This window comes from Diadema setosum, chromosome 8 (genome assembly GCF_964275005.1).
Source record: "Diadema setosum chromosome 8, eeDiaSeto1, whole genome shotgun sequence".
Taxonomy (NCBI): Eukaryota; Metazoa; Echinodermata; class Echinoidea; order Diadematoida; family Diadematidae; genus Diadema; species Diadema setosum.
Window position 1 is genome coordinate 40,304,372 of NC_092692.1, and position 18,560 is coordinate 40,322,931.

At 37.9% G+C, this 18,560-nt stretch overlaps 1 protein-coding gene across 4 annotated transcripts; it reads right to left on the reverse strand.

Moving 5' to 3' along the window:
* Positions 1–1,021: 1,021 nt before the first annotated feature.
* Positions 1,022–17,915, reverse strand: LOC140231578 (tRNA (guanine(26)-N(2))-dimethyltransferase-like). 4 transcript variants are annotated; one of them, XM_072311723.1, is made up of 15 exons: positions 17,804–17,915; positions 14,773–14,912; positions 14,150–14,346; positions 13,828–13,883; positions 11,766–11,926; positions 10,335–10,522; positions 9,258–9,483; positions 8,888–9,036; positions 7,414–7,494; positions 6,949–7,027; positions 5,763–5,897; positions 5,014–5,208; positions 4,560–4,750; positions 3,535–3,631; positions 1,022–2,886 (listed from the first exon to the last, which is right to left on the reverse strand). In XM_072311723.1, exons 2-15 carry the CDS (start codon positions 14,860–14,862, stop codon positions 2,824–2,826), a joined length of 1,908 nt encoding a protein of 635 aa, XP_072167824.1. In that variant the 5' UTR covers positions 14,863–14,912; positions 17,804–17,915; the 3' UTR covers positions 1,022–2,823. The 4 variants fall into 4 exon arrangements, 3 of the variants coding, with proteins under 3 accessions (XP_072167824.1, XP_072167826.1, XP_072167825.1); XR_011901444.1 differs by having other exon boundaries at positions 2,853–2,886; positions 3,535–3,626; XM_072311725.1 differs by lacking the exon at positions 14,773–14,912 and having other exon boundaries at positions 17,804–17,902.
* Positions 17,916–18,560: the final 645 nt, after the last annotated feature.

The window sequence follows — 18,560 nt, forward strand, 5'->3', positions numbered from 1 at the left end:
GAGTTATTGACAACTAAATTCTGATTGGATAATACTGGTTGCCATGGCAACAGGGAAAACTTTTTAAATAAAAATCAATAAAAAAGTGTGTGTGTGTTTTTTTATTGCATCTAGAAGATATTAAAAAAAAAACAATGTTTGCAGCAGCAGGAGGCATTTTGGGGGTTACAAGTCACCTTTAGGCATCCGGATACCATGGTAACCATGCACAATATTATAACTTACAATGAATCCCACTGTATGAATGACATCTCTAGCAACATGCACATATATAGTTTTATGCAGTTTTGATGAATTCTTCATGAAATAAATGCAAAAACTGTGTGAGTTTGTCGTTTTCAGTGCCCCAAATAGCGACAAGCGTTTACCGACCCTAGTCTTAATTTCTAGCCGTTTTTTCGTCTTTATTTCTCTGAGTTGCAGCTTGTGTATTATGCAGAAGCCCGCTGTATATATTGCGCTAAGTGGAGTGAGAGCACACACCCAGTGATTGCGATTCGGTCGCCACAATCACCAGGCATGTGCTCTCACTCGGCTTGCTTGAACTCTTGAAATAAAGACGAAATAAAAACGGCTAGAAACTACACTACACCGAACCCAGCTTGGCGTGAAAAGTTAGTTTGCAGGCAAAACCCTTGTTTATCGAAGAAAAAGTATATGCGCGCTAAGACTACTACACGCAGCACTGGCACTGGCGCCTGTAGCAGTGCTAGTGGTGCGTGTAATAGTCTTGGCGTGCGCAGACTCTTTTACGTTTGTTCCAACAAATCATGATGAAAAATGGCCAGTAAAATTCTACTGACACCACAATTTGGAACCACATACTACCTGGGGATGTTCATAGAGGTCCCATCTACCACCTTGTCTGGTCAAACCTTTTCTGCGGGGTGGGTTGAACAAACTCCTTAATTAAGCTTCTTACAGGAATTAGCGCCTTGACTAATGCTGAAGATCTTGATGGTCGATCAATTTCTCCACACGAGTACCTGTAATGTAATTTGACATTTACAATGACAAACCATTCCCAACACCAAGTTCCTCCCTTTTGCTTTAATATAAAGTAATTCAGACTAATTGACTACATCAAAATTTGGTACATCAAGCAATGACTTCAGTAAACATACACACACAAAAACGAACAAACAACCAAATGAGTGTATGGTGAAACTTTGAACTTTGAAGCAATAAGATGTCATACCAAGAGTTTGTATCACACTTTTTTTTTTGGAAATCTGGGGAGATCTACATCAGACTGTATCTAGGCTGAGTGATTGACTGACCAATTTAAGATGACAGATTTGTTAGATAATGGTACAATGCAGCCTCCTAGCCATAAGGAAGATTGTTAAAGCAGTATGCAAAAATCATAAACAATCAACTACGCAAATGAAACTTAGGAAGAGTAAATCCAGTGGAAGTGTTCACATACACAAGTCCCTGTGTACTGTATACATGGTATTGTAAAAGTGGCTATTTTCCCATGAGAAATTTTTCATGCTCAGTTTGGTAAAATAAAGATTGTGTGATTTTATTCCGCAGAATCCGGACGCTGGAACATACGGCATGCAAAAATATTCAAGTACGTTTATTTTCGCACTAGCTTCTGGTTGCGCGAAATTCACAAAAACTTCCAACACCGTGAAATTTCCTCTTTTACAGTAACTACCTTTCCTGTGTAATATATCTCACACAGACACAGGGGATCATGGATCAAGGGTTAATTATTCCATATGTTCTGTGGTACTCCATCCTTTGAATCAAATCCTTCACTGCTAGGGTAAGTTCACTGGGCCCCCAAGGACCCTTCATGGTTAGTTTGTTTCCAGACTGATGTATACTCTGAAATGGACAGGGCACAAGAGGAAGAAGATCACATGGCTCTTCTAAGCAATCTTCACCTCTATAATCAAAAATAGAAACTATTTCCATTATCTGTGTAATTACAGTTTTCCTACACAGCTGATCTGATTCTCCTTTCAGAAAGTAAGAATGAAACTTTGAAAACAAGAAATGCAAATACAAAATAAGGAAAAACATAAAAGTTTGAAAATTTATAAACTTTAAGAAATAAAAAAATAAAATACAATATTATCATTATTATATTTTACAATTATTCATTATGAATATTATTTGCTCCATGATAACCGATCCAAAGCCACTTCACACTCAAATTACCAAAATAAACAAATTGTAAGATATTGCAAAGTGCTCACAAAATTACACATTGTATTTTGTTTGAAAAAATAATAAAAGATAACATTAATAAACTTGCAATATAACCATATTCTTCATTTATCAATCCATACACTTGCCACTTTTCATGAGTTTAAGTCAATTGCTGGTCTGGGAGCTTCTGTGCAATGAGAACTCCCAAGACATCTTATTAGTCAATATCTGACTTCCATACAACTTGAATTTCCACCTGTAAACCTTTTCATAAGACTTTGAGGATAAGCACCTGTTTGATCAGTCTTGATGTGGCTCTGGCTCTACCATTGTTTAGGATCTTGATTCATTGACATGCTAGTATCTTCACATCATGCAGAATGCATCCACATTTCTCTGGTATGTCTGTCTCCTATGACGACACTAGTTTTGCCACTGACATCGTCCGTCTACAAACCACTCCAGCCTATCCAAGCACATGTTTCAAGTTGATGTTGGACTGCTCTTTGCGTCACTGTGTGACGGGACGAGTGTTCATGAGTTTTTGAGTTTCTTGAGCACTATGACACATGACAACCATGCTGACCTTTGACCTCCCGGCATGAACTTTTGTCTCTGTGAGTGATTTGTGGATGTAGACAAACCCACAGTGCTGTGTCACCTTGGAGATTGGTCCTTGCTAGCCTCATCTTCAGCCGTGTCCTCATGATCATTTCTGGCCTGTTGACATACAGAATGAGAACACTGTACTTGGTATGATTCTGAGTTGACATTGCAGGGGTTAAAATCATAAGAGCTACACAGCCTGATCTTTATGATTAAGAAAGCATGTTAGGTCTTCAAGCAAATTTCTTCACATTAGGTATACACCATGTATTGCACAAATTGGGACTTGGAAGGCAATTCAAAGAATGATTAACTTTGCAATTGAGAACCACAGTGATGGAATGCTTGAGAAATGAGAATTACCTCTTTCAGGAAAAATCAGTCTTTTCCCACCTAGGATTACAATACATGATGGATTTGTGTGACAGGAGGCAACATTTTTGAGAGGTGTTCATTTTGTAAATATTGGCCTATCTGTGAAATTCGTACAAATAAGACCACAAATTATACCATGAATACAGTCATAATACAAGTGTATTAATAAAAAGTAACTTTAAATTTACTTTTTTAAATCATCTGACATCAGATTATATAAAAAAAGAGAGAGACAGAGAGAAAAAAAAAGGAATGAGGCCTGAAGTCATTAAGGAGAAAGGCATGCAAACACATACATTCTAACGTACATCCAAAATGTTATTAGTCAGAACAGATAATCAAATGGGGATGAATGTGTGTAGGTGCCTACATTGTACGTGTACTTACAAATTTCTGTCCACTTTCATCAGAGTTCTGGAGTTTCCTTTTAGAGTTTTTGCCTTGTAGCCGTTTCCTCTTCTCCTCCAAAGTTTCATTACCTGCCCTGGTGGTATTTGTGTCAAGGGAAGAGGAAGAGACAATCACTATGTATTTAGATGGGGAAATAACTATACAACACAGAATGTGCTACAACAAAGGCATGTTATTTCCAGTTGAAACTCAGTTCCATTACAAAACAATACAATAGTAAGAGTGAAAAATTAGATCCAACTAGAATATTATGTACTACTTGCATTATTATCATGCTGCCATTTCTACTTTACATAAAAATGCTAAGAGACTGTACTGGAATTGCAGTACTGTAGCTTTAGTATGTCATATCTACTCTGTTAAATAACTGAAATATCTGAGTATGCTTAATTTGCTACAAGCATGACTGGTGTATTTTTTGAAGACATCATAAATTGAAAATTAGGGGTTCCCATATGGACTGTCTCATCTCAAACAGATTCCTGTTTGCTGGGTTTAAATCAAACTTTTATTCAATACATTGGTTCTTGTAGAGATAGAAGTGCTTGCAGTGATGATTTTGATGAAAAATGATCAATGACAATTACGATGGTGACAGCAATAGTAACCATGATGATGATCATGATAAAGAGGATTATGGTGTAACATATCAAATATTCAGGAAGTACAGACTAGAGACAGAACCTCATCAGTGGAAGGCTCATAGAGCATAATTATGGTCACAACTCTCTTTTTAGTCTGGCCCTGACCTTTGACCCCTAGTTAGAATCTGGCCGACTATCATTACTGACAATGGCTACAATCAACAGCCCCAAGGTACTCTCTGACCACACACCATCCACACTTCACTGTGGTCCTAGTCCTGCGTTCTGACGTAGTCTGGGATCCACAATACCCTCCTAATTAAGTCTTTTGGTCAGTGTAAGACTAAATTTTGCCCTCAGGTCTCTTGACCCTGATCCTCAATTCCATCTTAGAGTCAGATAGCGGCTATCACTCACATCATTTTGGCCCTGGCCCTTGGTCCCCAATTAGCCTCAGGGTTCTCAGGAAAGCGGATCATGTTTCTGGACTTTGGGATGGCCTCAGGGTGGGACTGGAAGTTGACATCAATGCTGGGTTCCTTGCTGAGGATGGAGGTGGCTGGACTACCAGGTGTCAGGCGCTTCTGACTCACTGGGTGATCTTTGACCTGGTTGACAGATCAGACAGGAATATCACGTTTCACCACCCAAATGTGCAACATTGTGTATGGATTTCGAAGTGCTTGAATATTGCTGCAAGATAAGTTGCTGCCAGATAAGTTGCTGCCATGCAGGTCAGGTTATTGATTACTTCAACTTATGAAATGAGAGTGATCACATGACACTCATGACTATGTGCAAGGTGTATGCTACAAGAAAGTGACCAACAACGTAGACAACAGGTAGTGAGTCAGTGATAAATGTATCTCACCCAAGCTCTCAATATATCCCATATGACACCTGCTGGGGCGTCGGTCTTGATGGCTTCTGCTGAGGCATGTGAGATGGAGACACGATAACCAGCATTCAAGATGGCCGACCGCACCTTTTCCTGGGAGGGACACTCACAGTGCAGGACGTGACAGAGACTGCTGGTGATGTAGTACAGAGGGCAGTCTGACAATTCCTGGCAATGGGGAAGATTACAGGTATATCAAGTCACATGACCATCCATCCTTTTTTCTTCTTTTTTTTTGTCCAGCTGTGATATCAAAGCTCTGGTTAAAGTAACATGATGAAGCAAGATGGAAACACCAAGTACCTTCACCCTTTCAAATGGATAAAATCATAAACCATGACTTTTATAATGGCTATGCATACCACAATGTTAAACAACCTCAAGATGTTTTTCACATGGCAACAATGCACAACTTCAATTGCCAGCATAACTGAATGGATGGTGTGTAAGAAGGGTTCTCATGACAGTTTTAAAAATCTATTCTATGATAAAAGAAAGGTCACACACTATGATGACAGCGAACATTAGATCTCAAACACTCTTGATGATAATACTTTGACAATCCACTGCTGACATGCCACTCACAGAAATACTAAACCATACATTGCACATCCAAAAATCTCAAATATAAGAATCTTATTATGTTTCTCTTCTTCAATAAGACTAGTCTGGTACACCAGACCTTCAGCTTATGAAAAACTTGGTTTATTTCGTCATCTCACCTCACTAACCACAGTCATCAAGCCTTTCATCCGATCTTTGTACTTGAATCGCTCTGGATGGGTGTCAATGTGTTTTATCAATCTTTTCACAAAGTCTATGTCATGAATAGGATCAGCCCAGATGGGACCTCCAACCTGCACGAATAGAAAACAAATGTGTAACCACAATGGCAAAGGTACTATGTAACAACTGAAACTTTCCATACACAAAATTAATCACAAGTATGTTCTATACCATGATTGATATGTAAAATGCAGCAAAATTTTATTCAAGTTATTTCATATTAATCTGAAGCACATATTGATCTTGTAAAATGGATATATCTCCTTCTCATGAGGCTCTGTGCAGGTGTAGATACAGTTTATTCACTGGTACAAAAACTAAAGGATGTGAAGACATAGACACAAATTCATGAAGGTGGTTCAAATTTAGACTATGGTTTATGCAAAGTTTTTCAGTATAACTAGGCCCTATTTATCTACAACAGCTCATAACAAAATATCGTCCAGTAAGAAATCTTTGCTCTCAGTCTAAACTTCTGTTGTACACCCCCACAATACCTACAGTTTTATGGCACAAGATCTTTTCAACTGGCAGCAGCAGAGTTATGGAACAAATTACCCACGTATCTCAAGCAAACCAACACAGTAGATGATTTTAAGTGTTTGTTGAAAACATATCTCTTTAACATGTCTGTTGACTAGGTTTAACACTATACAATGTTTGTCACAACTCTGTCACTTTTCATCTTGTTTTGCCTCCTCTCTCTCTCTCTCTCATGTCTATTTTTCTAATTCCTACAAGTTCTTTTCCTTCATTGTGCAGAGAGACATTAATCTATTTTTGTGATATGCACTATACAAATACGGTTTATTATTATTATTATTAAATATGTGTGACAGATTGTGTACGCCAACAGACGTCCAGTAACAAACATGCATTGACTTGCACAAGTCAAAGGTAGATCTATTTCAGGCTCTTTTGTGTGTGTGTGTGTGTGTCTGTGGACTGACTTTAAATCATGGTCTAGGTTCAAACTACCTTAGTAAATATGGGTCATCATGTTTGGATCCCTCATGTCCTAAATGAATGCCCCAAAATCTTCACTTTGTGTACAGGAGAACAACATAATAATGTGGACTAATGGAGAACAAGAAATCAAATGACAAGCCTAGTATGACTCACATGGAATGATGAGCCACAATGTTCACAAGACTTGCCAACAGGAGGTCCAGTGGCTGGCTGGAAGACAGGATTTGGGTTGCTGAAATCAAGATAATGTAACAAATTTAGTCTCAGCTTAATTGTACAGCATTGATTCTTGATCTTCACTGTTGCCAATTATTAAAATAACGAGCAAACAAACAAAGACAAAATTAGCAGACATCAAAAAAGAATGTAGACTACTACAACTTAGATGTGGCTTGCTTTACTGATATATCCAGAAAAAAAAAAGAAAAGTTAGTTTATCAATAAAATGTTGTGGCATTAGCCTTTACCGAGGATGTGTCCCATGATATATATTTTGTCCATGAATTGAAGATATTAATAAAATTAGATCCTATGATGCAAATATTTTGGATTTGACAGAGGAAAAGGGTAAAACACACAAGACGGAAGACAGAAGATACGATAGAAACAGACACTCACTTGTCTTTGAAGGTGACCTTGCCAAGCCTCTGAAGACTGATGCTACCACACCCACTACACTGGTAGATTAGGGCTTTCTTGCTGAAGAGGAAAGAAGAAAACCACAACATTACACAGCTCTGATCCAATTCAAATTATTGATTTTAAGGATCTATTACAAAGTCATTTAAAAAGCTTTATCAGGTTTAATTGTCATAATGATTACCGTTATTACTAAAATAACTGCAAACTAATCATCCTTTAACCCTAACTAGGCCGGGCTATTTAGGTAGATCATAGAGCCGGGGGGGGGGGGGGGGGGGGGGGGGGGGCCTCCCAGGCCCCCCCTCCAGATCTCGGCCATCGACCGCGCGATCACGATGAAAATTGGCACACACATTGCCTGTGATGTAATCTAAAGTACCACGAAGTTAGATTTTTAAAAAATTATCATTTATGCTATATTATGCTAATTTATGCATAATGATGCATGAAATAAGACAATTTGGTATAAATCACTAAATAAAGCTCAAAATGGGCACATTTTTTGTGCAAATATTCTTTTTAGTGTCCTGAGCAAATATAAGAGAAAAAAATTGCGCCATTAGAAAAAATTTCTTAAGTATTTTATTGTTTTTTGAATTTCTTATGTATTTCTTTGTTTTTTCGACTTTATGTTTTTCATTGTTTTTTCGATGAAACTTGTCCGCGACATTGTTCCGAACAAGAAAATATGTTATGAATTGATTTCAATCAATAAAACCCCAAAATAATCATGCTTTTATGAAATTTGCCTGAAAGCACAGTTTGCATTGAAATTGTACACGAATTCACGTTTTTGAGCAATTTTTGGTCTGACATGCACATACATATTTATGCGCAACTTCGGAACCGCGCGCCCGGGCATCGCAAATTTGGTGTCAAAAGATGCGGGAGACTTGAAAGAAAAAAGTCATGAAACGTGGCGGCGATAGCTTTTCGCATTAGCGATACATCGCGCGGAACGTCGAGGGGGGGGCCTCGGAGGCCCCCCCCCCCCCGGCCTAGTTAGGGTTAACATCAGTCTGATAACCTTTGTGCGCAAAGCATTGTGCATGCAGGCAAAAAAATATGTCCCATGACTGTGTTAATGACATACATCAGTAACAGTGGGGGAATACACATTTCCACATATTGCAAGACAATGAATGATAAAGAGTAATTTCTTTACAACAATTTCAACATCAAAACTGTGATGACTATAATTTTCATCTTCATCTAAGACTAAGAGTATGGAATTTAAAAGTATGTAACACTTGCAGGTCTTGAGTGTCAAATGCTACTTCATAAGGTTTGTATCTATTTATAATGGCAGTCTATTTCATGATTTTTGAACATCATATTTGAGGAAAAAATCAAGTCAGTTTCTTGATATCCCCTTATGATAAAATCTCCCCAAAGTTTCTGGTAAAGATTTATTGGAGATTGTACACAGAGAGAAGAAGAGTCTTCATACCTTGGTGCGTATTTGACCTTTGACTGGCTGATGTGAACTCTGACAAACACTCTCACGTAGAAATCCACGGCGACAGACAGAACGGGAACAATGTATCGGTTGTAGCGATTGGCCTGAGTCTCAATACAATTCAGAACAATTCTTAGGGCCTGGAACAAGCAAAATATCACAAAAATCAGAGAACATCAGAAAAAATAACTACATGTTAAAAAGTGCAATGTCTAACTTCAACTCTGAACCCGTCATGTAATTTTGACTTCAGAAAACACATTCTGGAAATATTTAATTGCAAGTTAAAGACTATCATGTTCATCTTTACTTGAAATGCTAATGAAATATTGATTTACTTGTAAAAGTTTTCCATTCATACCATTTCCAGGCAGCTCTTTGTGCGGAGAGCCATGGCACCATATTTGGCAAAGCAGGCATGTCCATGGTTCCCACAGAGTACGGCCATGTCAGTGCACGTCACACATAATAGTCCTCCGTTTCTAACTGCCTGGACTCCAGAGTCTAGGAACTGAGCAGCACTCCCATAGGGGTCCAGGTCTACTACGTTAAACGAGTCTTTGAAGCGATGCTGGTACATCAACAATCTATTATTGTAGAGGGACAAATTCTTGTAATGCAAACATGCTAGTATATGTACACCTGGTAATGTCAAGCATCTGTTAGATAAGGATAATCTACCATGGAACATCAAACGAGGGAGATCTTTAATGGTGTTTTAAACTTACCTGTGATAAGTTTAGAAACGACACATTTTGAATGGAACATAAATCCCCTACTCTCTTGCAACTCAAAGCAATGCTCTTGGTCTAACAACAGTAATCACTGAATAGTAAACGAATCTTTTCGTTATGAACAAGCAATTGAAAAAAAAAAAGATTAGTATTGATTCATAGGAAATGAATGTGTAATAGCATGTTACTGGTGATATATCTTGCAACATTTTAATTTAAGCAAATCAATGAGTCCACCTATTTTAATAAAAAACTTACACAAATATTGTCGCTCATAAAACAAATACACTGCATATACTGCACAAGGTGGTAAACCAAGTGCTATTTTTTCCCATAGATGGATTATACTTATCTCTCATTCTGGCACTGAGGTTGTTCATAACAAATTCAGTCACTGGCAAAATTATCCTACAAGTCACAAAATTATATGATGTATACAGAATGCTGTCAAATGATTACTTTTTGAATCACACTGTTGCATAAAAATTCATGGTATTTTTACTATTTTTGTTCCTAATGTGTGATGACATGAAGATAAAAACAAGGTTTACTGATAGGTGTATCCAGCAGAAGTTTAATTGCCTATTCAACGGATTACATTTGTAAATTTTCTCTTGTCATATTCCGCATATAATCGCATCCAGATAACCTGCTATATCCATCAAGGTTTAGGTGATGAGGACAAGAGCTTGAAATACACTCACGATGCATCACAGTGACTGGGTTCTACCAAGTTTTCTACATTGTTGAACTTGATATTCCTCTCTATGTCCCTGACTGCTTCCTCAGAGAAATCATTGGCCACCACTCTCTTGATTCCAGGAACCTCTTTGGCAATCCTGACAGATCGAAGGCCAGAAGCTGATAACGCCTCCAGGAATGTCAGTCCTTCCTGTCAATGAAAAGTCAACAAAGAGAAAGACGAACATATGGTTAAAATGAAAATAAGAAACGATTTGTAATCACAAGTCCTTCAAGTCAAAGAAAAAATCTGAACTCCAGCAAACACAGAGTAATGGGTGATTTCAAGTTCGGTGCTAGTGCTAGTGCTAGTGCTAGCCGCCAAATAACAGCGTTAAATCGAGCTCCAACACCGATGGTCAGATTAACGAGGCGATACCGATCAAAATTATCGATCACCAGCACTAGGTGCTGGAATCACAGCACCGCGAGCTCCGCGGGAATTGCGCGACGAAAAAAGTGATGGCGCGTGATTACAGTCAAATATGAAAAGATGTAGCCAAAACTGCTTAGTTTAAGACATATAGTAAGGAAGACAGATTAAAATGCCATCAATTTCATCCATTCCCCAAAATACAACTATCTTAATTTTGCTCCCAGGCTCAGATTTATATAGCCATGTCTGGAGTGTTTGTGTTCGTTACGTGGGCAACCACTGCATTAGCATAGACTTTGCACGTAAAACGTGCATCTCTTATGGAAGTGAATGCGGGTCTCGCACGGCAACGCTAACACCAGCACCGAACTCGAAATGAAGAAAATGATAATCCCTAGGGGCTAGTGTTAGTCAATGGGGAAAAAGCACGTAAATCGCTAACACAAACAGCGGAGCTCGGTTCAGCAGACGACATTCAACACCGAGCCCAGCACCAACTACCGGAAATACGTCATAATTTTGAGGTCAACTCCCAACACCGACGTGATTTCAAGTTCGGTTTTATCGCCGGTGCTAGTGCTGAGATAGCACAAGCACTAGCACTAGCACCGAACTTGAAATCACCCAATGTCATGACTCATGGAAATTTCAACCTAACAAAGGCCAGTCACAATATTAAACTGTCCTTGATAGTAGAATACTCCCAATAACATCTTACACCTGCAGTCACTGAACATTACATCCATTGTGCATATTTCTTCATAGACCAAGACAAACAGCAAAATCAACAAAATCCTGACGTGAAACTTGATAGAAACATCTTAACTGAAATTGATCTAAACATGTACATTTTGGTCACTTCCTCTTCATGATATATTAGACTGAGCATTGGAGATATGTTCTTTGCAAACACACCATGCACTCACATGTCAATACAAAGAACTACAAAATAAAATGTCTGTGTTTATATTTCATACTTCTCAGTGTGACTAAACAGAAACTAGATGAGTTGCCATACCTCACATTTCTGCCCTGGGTGGCAGACTTTGATTTCTTCTGTCCTCTGAGACTGGACTCCTTCTTCTGCATTGTGTGCTGTTCTACTGTCCTCTGATTGGCTACTTGTACCTTCAGCTTTGCTCCCTTCTGATTGGCCATTTTCTATGAAATTGTATGAAACTTTACCAGAAAACAACACACAAGAATAGATCAATAACATGAGAAATGCCAAATGAAACAGACTGGGTCTCATGCAGTAACTGCTTTCTTGCATACAGTTTAGTTTTTGTGCATCATATATTTCATTTCAATGGTAAGTTTCATCCAACAACTACAAATAAAGTTCTTTGTTAAACACCTATAGACATCAATACAGTTTGGAGTGAAAGCGAAACATCAGGAATAGCTAAAAAGAATTAGTCTTGACTAGTTGATAAAATCAGTAACCCTATATTTTTGCTTATATCGACAACATCAACAACAACAACAGCAACAACAGCGCAACAAAATCTTCATCAAAGATTATGTAATCAAGCATAGATAGAGATCTGCTATAATAATTATTATAAAGAACTCCCACCACTACGTCGATGTAGGGCAATTTGTCAATCAGTTGCAACTGGTATTCTTATCTTAAAACAAATAATCGGAAAACAAACTAACAATTGAGATTGCAAACATCAGACTTTCTTAAAACGGTTTCAAACAAAATGGTTTCAAATAGTGCCATTCTCTACCTCATACATATATAAATGAATAGTACAGTGTGTTTTTTTCTTTGTCTGTTTTGTTTATATTGTCTCCTTCATAAAATGCCACAGAGCATTCACTATTTCCCTCATTATGTGAAGATGTAATTTTTGAAAGTATATATACATGTTGTTTTAATTATGATGTGCATGGTATGCGTTGTCAGAGAGTTTATTATTGATATAAAAAAGGTTGTGGATCACAGGATCAAGGGCTTAATGACAAGTTGAAAAATATAATTGTATCTTTTTATATTATTATTCTTAAAAACGGATGGATTTTTTTTATAAGGTTATGTTTTAGCATTTTGGTGTTGCTTATTTGTGAGATTGAATTTTGGTGTAAAATGTGCAATAATATAACACAGAGTGTTGGTTATAGAAACAATAGTATATATTTGTTTGTGAGATAAACATATTGTACGTGAGAGTGTGTGTAATAGTGGAATGAGAGTTAGAAGAGAGAGAGAGAGAGAGAAAGAAAGAGAGAGAAAGAGAGAGAGGGGGAGAAAGAGGGGGAGAGATGTGCAATTATCAGATACTATTTTCGTATATACAATGCACATTATGTAATGCGAATCATTGATTGATTGATTTGATGTAATGCGCTGTGTATAGATTGAATGTATTCTGATATGGGAGTTTATGTATATTACGAAGAAAAGATTGTGAGGATTTTTGTTTTCTTTTTAAATCAAACTGATTATCTTTGTTGTGTAAAATGTGTTGATTTGAGCCTTATGATTATCTGATTATTTTTGTTTATTTGACTATCTTTGATCATTTTTGATAAACTGATTATTTTTGTTGTGTAAAATGTGTTGATTTGAGCCGTATGACAACACAACATCTGTATTAATTAATAAGTATAAATGACCGGTATATATGATTAATATAAACTCATTTTTTTTTTATAATTATTGAGAATAGTAATATATTGTATCTGTAATATCTGATTTTGTTTTGTATTATAGGTTAATCTAATTGTGCAATGGTTCTGATGAATAAGATTGACCCTTTGTTATTTTAATGTATTTTTTTCATCGCTACATTGTATTTTGTGAGTATTTTTAATGTATACATGGCCATTGTTAACAATGTCTGTAATTCAGCCTCCGGGCTGCGAAAGATATTGATTAATAAAACACCATTTCAATTCAATTCAATTCAATTAATTGCATGGTCAAAATATGGGTCTAGAAAGGACTTTGAGGTCATATTTTCTTGTGACTTGGTTTGACATATAATTGCTTTGTTCATAACCATTACACGCATAATGATAATGGATACAGTGATATCTACTTTGTAGTACCAGTGCTAAAAGGATCTTACCAGTCACTCCTTTGGGCTTCAGAAAATCCTCTGCAAATAGTCCAGTGACAGCAAGGCTACAGCAAAGCAACAAATCCCAACACAACATTTGTCATGTCATTGCATCAAATACCACATGATACTGCATGTTCTGACACAGGTTTGTGAACCAAACTTAAATTCATAGCACATCAACACTTTTCTAAGGTTCAAATACATAATGATAGACAAACTAGGTGGTTTCCTTCTTTCTTTTTTTTCAGAGTTGTAATGAGGAAACTATAGCTATATTAATAGTTTTGTACCTAATTTCAGACAGTGAAGAAAGAAGTGGTAATCTAACCTGAGATCTCTATTAATGACTTGAGCTGGGTTGTAAAAGACTTCATTAGGGTTGGGAAAAACAATTCTGGCTTTCCCCTCTTCAACAATGGCAGGTTCCTCAGTCCCTCCGTCTTCACTCATGCTGGTTTGACTGAAACACCTCCTTCGGGAATGGAACAGGCTTCTTCTTGGACAGACTTCTGAGAGACAAATAAACTTTAATGGGAAGAGATGCAAAGACATGAATGGATGGAAATACTGTGCACCAAATAAAAGTCTAGAAATTTATATTCCATATATGGATAGTCAAATGTAATTACAAAAGTGGACACTACATTAAATCTCTGATCTGGTAACATCATCTTGCCTGGACTGTCCACTTCCCTTTAACCAATGAGGATGAGCTGATTTTGTTATTTCTTGTCACACACATTTCTCACAGAAACCTGCCCGAGTGTACTCAGAACTAATCTTCAACGGATTACGTTGTTCTGGTCATGAGTTATCTATGATTATATAACACGTTATAAGATATATACAGAATTGACCCTCTCTCTGGAATGATACCTGCTTATGTGCACAGATTGTTGTGATTCAGGAAAGTTTACACACACCTACAATTTACAAAGCAAAATTTCAAACCTTTTCAAATTGAGTTAAGGATTGGTTGCAAGAAGCTGTTTTGACCACTATGTCACCACAAGTCCTCCAAAGATGCAAGGTGCTAAACATAGCAGTTTCCAGCGAGTGGCACACAAGGCTACCTTGTTCTGTTACAACTTCTGTAGAGGGTAAGGATTACAAATAATCCAACATAAATCTTCCAATACAAGTTATTCATTACAAAAATTTAGAATACTATAACAATAGCAACACATGAATCAAATTGAAAGAAATGAAACATAGTGGTTCACTTTGTTGCATTTGACCATAAGAAAAAAAAAAAAGTACCAGGTACTGTAGTGATGAAACAGAAATGGTCCTTGGATTGGTTTAGGTAGATAATCAAAATGTCTTCTGTTTTTCATATCTGGTTCACCGAGTGCTGACAATAGAGCTCAGGAAGATTACATTTCATACCAAATGTGACTGTGCATCATAAAACCAACAAGTTGCACACTCTTAGTTTATGTGAGGATTCCAAATAAGTGAAATTGATAAACCTAGTCAATCTTAAGTTTTTCATATTTTCTGAAAGAGGAATTCTTCTCCTCCATTATTCTAAAGTTTGGAATCATAAAACGAACTGCAATTATGTTTTTAGCAGCTTCCCTAGAACATCTTTTTTTTTTTTTTTTTTTGTAGAATATTGTGACTAGGAATGTTTTAGAGGCCCTTTTTCATTTTCACACACTCTTCACTTTCAACTCCAACAACTTGACAGAAAATTCCATCAGTCCAGAGAGTCTTTTATCATTTTCTGACTTTATCAACTCTCCTCCATGGAAGTCTAAGGGATTCTGTGAAGAAAGATGCAGTCTTCGTTGAACGTACCCCCCAATCACCAGATACAAAACGATCTAAATCGGTAAAACCAGGCGTGGTCATGGAGAGCACACTCACACAGTGTCAGTGACGCAGTGGCTTCACAGTATCATCCTCAAAGATAGAGAGTACAGTTAGGGTACCGGTTTTCGACACTTCAGCACATTTCCTTGTTTACCATCAATACTACACCATTTTACCTAGGAATTTCGATATGAAGTTGAGCTACAAAGGCCAACAATAATATGCCTTGAACGAATTCCCATTTCAATGCACTCATGTTCAATTTTTAAGCGATTTCCGTCACGCCATCGCTGGCATCAGATTTCAACACCCAGCATCATTTTTCGACACAATCACAGCGCGCATCACACATAAATCACATGGCGCGTACAGTACGCGTACACTGCATTATGGACGCAAACCAGCAATCATACCAGCGCAAGAACTTGTTGTTTCCTCTATAACGTGTCTTAATATGGGAATGTCGAAATCTGGTGCTACATTCTCAACGCCAACTCTTTCTACAAGTTTGCTCATTTATCACGAATTCAGCCATGAAATTACTAAAGACGATTATGAAATCAAACATCAGGATTTGGCAAACAAACTGATACTAAAGTAAGATAACCGGCATGGGTGAATTTCATTTTGATCCCCTAAAAATGGCCGACATCAACATTTCTGCTGACACTGTGTTGCTTTTCTCCTAAATATTCTACCATGGGATTATGATGGCAAGTGACAAACGGTGTTTATTATAAGACTAGAAATGTGATTGATAACTTGGTTGATTGTTGAAGTCAGACGTTTGTATTGAGTATAAAATCTAAACTTGTTGGGTGTCGAAATATGGGTCCTGTCGAAAACTGGTGCACTAACGGTACAAAGTAATCTTTGATCATACTAAGTAGAATCTATATACACTGAATATTTCACGAGGTTTTCATTTTCGTGAATTTTGCGAGTCAGGTGCTATTTGCGAAATCAAAGACACGCAAAAAAAAATTGACTCTGATCACGATGCGCGATGTGGATGTGACGTACGATCGTACGCATGTACATTTCTTCGTTCAGTACATCATTACTACAGGGGGGCGTTTCACAAAGCCGTTCTTAAAGTTAAGGACTTAAGTGCGACTGGTGATCAGTTCTTGTGCTGAATTATTGAGATTCTGATAAGTATAGCACGCAAGAACTGATCACCAGTCGCACTTAAGTCATTCTTAACTTTAAGAACGGCTTTGTGAAACACCCCCCTGGGGGTGTTTCACAAAGCCCTACAATCGCGAATTTAACCACTTGCGAAAAGGTCCGGAAAATTTAGACTCACGAAATATATGGCGCAGAGATGCCAAGTTCAAAAAACTTTTATGAGTGAGATTTTTATGACTCGGCGTCTCGGCGCTCGCGCGCATGCGCACGTGAGCGAGGAGGGTGTCCCCCTCCCATCGTAGGGAGCTTTTTTTTTTAATTATTAGCTCTTACATCTGGTGCATACTTAAGTGATTATTTTTTACTAATTTTGAAAGGCAAAAGGGAGATATACCTTCAATTGCAACTATCACTTTAATCCTTTGAGCTATGCTCCTTATTTTTGGCCCAAATTGCAGACTTCACCAGATGCGTGAGAAAAATGGGTGCCATGCGTGAGATCGTGAGACAGACCCTAAATGCTTGAGTCTCACGCAGAATGCGTGGGACTTGGTAGCTCTGTATGGCGTATACAGTACTAGGGGTCTAGACCCTATCCCACACTGCACTACCCACACAGGAACAGTTCACACACTGCACACGTGCACACACTGGCCACTGCAACATGAAACACTGCACGTGCACATTTTGCACTGTAATCACTCATCTCAGCTCCTCTTATCTCTCAGCATGCTCAGTACCACCGGTACTCGCACTCGCTTACATGGCCATGGTGATCATGTGATGCCTGATGGACTGCAACGTGCGACTGTTGCATGCTGCATGCTGGTGGCTGGCTGCACTGATGCAATGAATGCATCACACTGCCACATACTGCATACATACACTGTCATTGTGTCAATTCAAACATGCATGATACAACTCTCTCCGATCGACTGGTTACGAGTAAAAATTACATGCATGTATTTGAATAATATTCAAGATGATGCATTCTGTTGTGATGAATATGGGCTTTATCATAGAACCGGTTTACCTCAATTTTACGAAGAGTAGATCTAGTCTATCATCAAGCTCTAACGTTAGCTCGGTTAGTTCCACTGAACTCTATCTGTGGTGGTGCAATGCAATGGAGGCTGCCATGTTGGTGTTGCCAAATTAGGTCTTCAACGACTTGATAAAATCTCTTTGGACAATCTTTCTTTTTACCCTTTATAGATTAAAGCGAATAATTATAATTACTAACTACATGTATTTTATTTTATGACTAACTGTTTTTATAAATATATATTTGGTAAAAAATGCTATAAATATATCCATTCGGTTACTTACTACATGTAGTATGTTGACTGTTGTATCATTTGGAGAAACGGAGCGCGTCTACTACACCGAACTAAAACATAGTGGAATGCGTGTCCCTATTCCCAACATACACGAGACCGTGCAGCCAAATTACCGTGTTGCGTCGCCATCTTGTTCGGGCAATTTTTCCTTATATGGAGTGCACGCTTTGGCGCGGTCAGACTGGGCCACTGGTACGCGCGCAAGCAAGAGTACGCCGTCCAGTGGCTAGTGATTATGACGTAACAATGCACGTTTGTACATGACAATGGTCAATTGCGCTTCGGAGACACAGCCCGCACTCCATATAAGGAAAAATTGCCCGAACAAAATGGCGGTGGTAGCAAGTTTTGGTGGCTGCGTATTTCATGGGTGAACACGCATTCCACTATGTTTTAGTTCGGTGGTCTACTAGCGGAGAACCTCAATCAAACAACACTAGTATAGTAGGG